We start from the raw sequence: 2,511 nt of genomic DNA, 5'->3' as shown, positions 1-2,511 counted from the left end.
CTACGGCTCTGGAACGGTTTAACACAGTGTGGGACTTGGTCCAACAGCCAGCTTATGCTAGGGCAGGGGAACGAGAGCCCCTCTTGGGCATGACAGAAAGGGATGCACAGGCTATGAAGAGGGCTGGTATTATTCAAACCGCATCAAAGCTACCCACTACCGGGTGGGTGGTGCCCTTTACAGTCGTGGAGGAAAAACAGTCGGGGCCACGGCGACGTTTCATAGCATGGCCAAAAGCTAAAAATGAACACGAGGACTACGAGGCTATGGTTCCTCTAGGGCATATTTCCCGTTACCTGGGGGCGGTTTACGACGAGGCTGCCGCCATTTTAGATCTCAAAGCATCTTTTTTCCAGGTAGGTTTGCCAGCCGAAACGCGCGGAAATTTCCGTTGCCGCACGGAGAAGGGGGAGCTGGTCGAGTTCACACGGCCCCAATGGGGTATAAATGTATTCCGGAAATCGCGCATACGATCTCAAGAGTTTTGGCTGGTGACCCCGAGGTGGTTAAACCATGTTATGCGGCCCCGGCGGAGTTAACTTTTCACGTGTGGATTGATAATATTCGTATCACAGGGCCGCGTAAAAGCGTAGAGTTGTGGGGAAACAATATTGCGGAAAACATGCGCGAATACGGGGCGACGGTGCGAGAGCACGAGGCACCCACCGCGCGTTACGAATTCATAAGGGTTTGTTTCAACCACATTGCGAAGAAGGGTTTCTTCAGTGACAAAACGTTGCAGAAATTGAAGAGCCCCACACCCCTCCAAAAGATTTCGGTGGAGGAATTAAAACGCCCCACTTGGCGTATGGTGTGCGCGGCGGGGGTTCAGGGTGGTTCGCTTCTTCGGTATTATTTCTTTTTGAAAACAGCGCACCGAAGACAGCCGCGGCTCAACAGAGGGCTGTTACAGGCCCAGGGTTCCGGCAGCTTCACCCCCCTTTGCCCCCATGGTCGGGCTGGAATCGCTGAATGCTTTATTGCGGGGTGGCCCTGTAAACCCCCGAGGGCAAACCGACTTCGGGTACGTTAGTGCCCGGCGCCTCTTTATACGGATGGGGCGCATTGCTGTTTAAGGGTGGCGGGGAAGTGTGGGCCGCAGGGGGCGCATGAGAACAAGCCCCCATATTATACCACAGGCCGAAGCCAGGTCTGTCGGATTGGCCCTGTCCGCTTTCAAGGGGAATTTGCCGGCCACACTCCACATATGCACCGACAACCCGACAGTAATGCCCATTATGGGGAAAGGCAGCGCACATTCCGATGCGCTGGTTGGGGAGGCAAGGCACACCGACAGGGCGCCGCGCGAAAAAGGCCCAAACGCCACACCGGGCTATGTCGCATTAGAAAATAATTCTGCGGATGGCATCCCGTGTGAGGTGAAGGTTTTGCCGACGGACATCGCGAAGGGGTGGGGCTTGCGAAGGGGAGCGCGGGAGGCGGGTTAAGGGCGCTTTCAGCACCTCCTCCGCATAAGTTGATTAGAAGCTTTTGGCTTCCCTACAATTGGAACGTTTGGATGTTACTGGAAGACCCCAAACTGGTGCAAGCTAGGGGTATTGTTTTCGCGATGCAAATTGGATATAAGGTCTCTCCTAACCCCCCCCCCCNGGGGGGGGGGGGGGGTTACCGGCACCCCCGGCGAGGTATGGAAAGGCGCGCCTCCGCCGAACCCCATTTCCTTTACAGAGTGCCCCATCCAAAAGCCTAACCGAGGGTGGGTCCGCCAAATTGCCGCGGAAGGTGTAACGGAAACTTTCTGCCGGGGAACCTCCTAGGCGACCGTTTCTGGGGAGAACGGTGGGGTGGTGATATCACCCGCCGCGTTCCAACCCGGCTTGCGTTGGCGGGCTTCTTCCAGTTCCGCTTGACTGCGGCGGGTTTTGCCGCACCCAGCCCAGTTGCAGCAGCATCTTCTAGAACCATTCGTTGGCGTTTTGCTGAGCACAAAACATTTCACCAGCTAGCCAAACCGGCTAAAACCGGAACCTGTGCGTCAAGAAAAATTCTTTGGCAGCCAGCACAACCGATTTGGCACTCAGCAATGAGTGCGTCTCCTCCGATGTTCTAAAAAACCACTGGGGCACACAGCATTGCGAAGGTGGCTTTGAGGTGAGGCGGGGCCCCCTAGGTAAACACTTTTTTCTCTCGCATGCACGCCGCCGGCGCGCCGTTCCCCATGGCAAGGACCCCACCCGCGTGAAACAGTGAACCCGCGGATCCCAAGAGGCGTGTGCCAAACGAAAAAGCAGTTGGGCCGTTATGCGGCAAAAAAAAACGCCAGCGCCCTCGCGACCATCTGCCGCCCCACCCCATCGTAGGAATGCTGTGCGGCGCCCGGCGTGTGTATAAATTTGCTTTTGGGGCTTGCTTTCAAGACTCACCCATGTTTCTTCACGCCGCAATTAGAATACAAAACGGAATAAAGACGCGATGCTGCACCACGAGCGTAGAAGGACAAGTGGCCCGACCATTTCCATCGCAAGCTGTCAAAAAACAAACCGCCCCCCC

At 56.1% G+C, this 2,511-nt stretch overlaps 3 protein-coding genes across 3 annotated transcripts; all 3 read left to right on the top strand.

Annotated features, from left to right (window-relative positions):
* Positions 1 to 89: 89 nt before the first annotated feature.
* Positions 90 to 539, top strand: DQ04_04721070 (target of rapamycin (TOR) kinase 1; the record flags this gene model as incomplete). Its single annotated transcript, XM_009313755.1, has 1 exon — positions 90 to 539. One exon carries the CDS (start codon positions 90 to 92, stop codon positions 537 to 539), a length of 450 nt encoding a protein of 149 aa, XP_009312030.1.
* An 83-nt stretch (positions 540 to 622) lies between these two features.
* DQ04_04721060 (hypothetical protein) lies at positions 623 to 1,033 on the top strand (the record flags this gene model as incomplete). The annotated part of the gene is made up of 1 exon (XM_009313754.1): positions 623 to 1,033. The coding sequence occupies one exon, from the start codon at positions 623 to 625 to the stop codon at positions 1,031 to 1,033; it is 411 nt and encodes a 136-aa protein (XP_009312029.1).
* Positions 1,034 to 1,109: 76 nt separating this feature from the next.
* On the top strand, positions 1,110 to 1,448 carry DQ04_04721050 (putative protein kinase, putative,serine/threonine protein kinase; the record flags this gene model as incomplete). Its single annotated transcript, XM_009313753.1, has 1 exon — positions 1,110 to 1,448. The coding sequence occupies one exon, from the start codon at positions 1,110 to 1,112 to the stop codon at positions 1,446 to 1,448; it is 339 nt and encodes a 112-aa protein (XP_009312028.1).
* Between the last annotated feature and the right edge of the window lie 1,063 nt (positions 1,449 to 2,511).

The sequence above is a fragment of the Trypanosoma grayi genome (genome assembly GCF_000691245.1).
Source record: "Trypanosoma grayi strain ANR4 Tgr_472_V1, whole genome shotgun sequence".
Classification (NCBI taxonomy): domain Eukaryota; phylum Euglenozoa; class Kinetoplastea; order Trypanosomatida; family Trypanosomatidae; genus Trypanosoma; species Trypanosoma grayi.
Note: the sequence above shows the minus strand (reverse complement) of the source record. Positions and strands in the feature narration are given on the sequence as shown.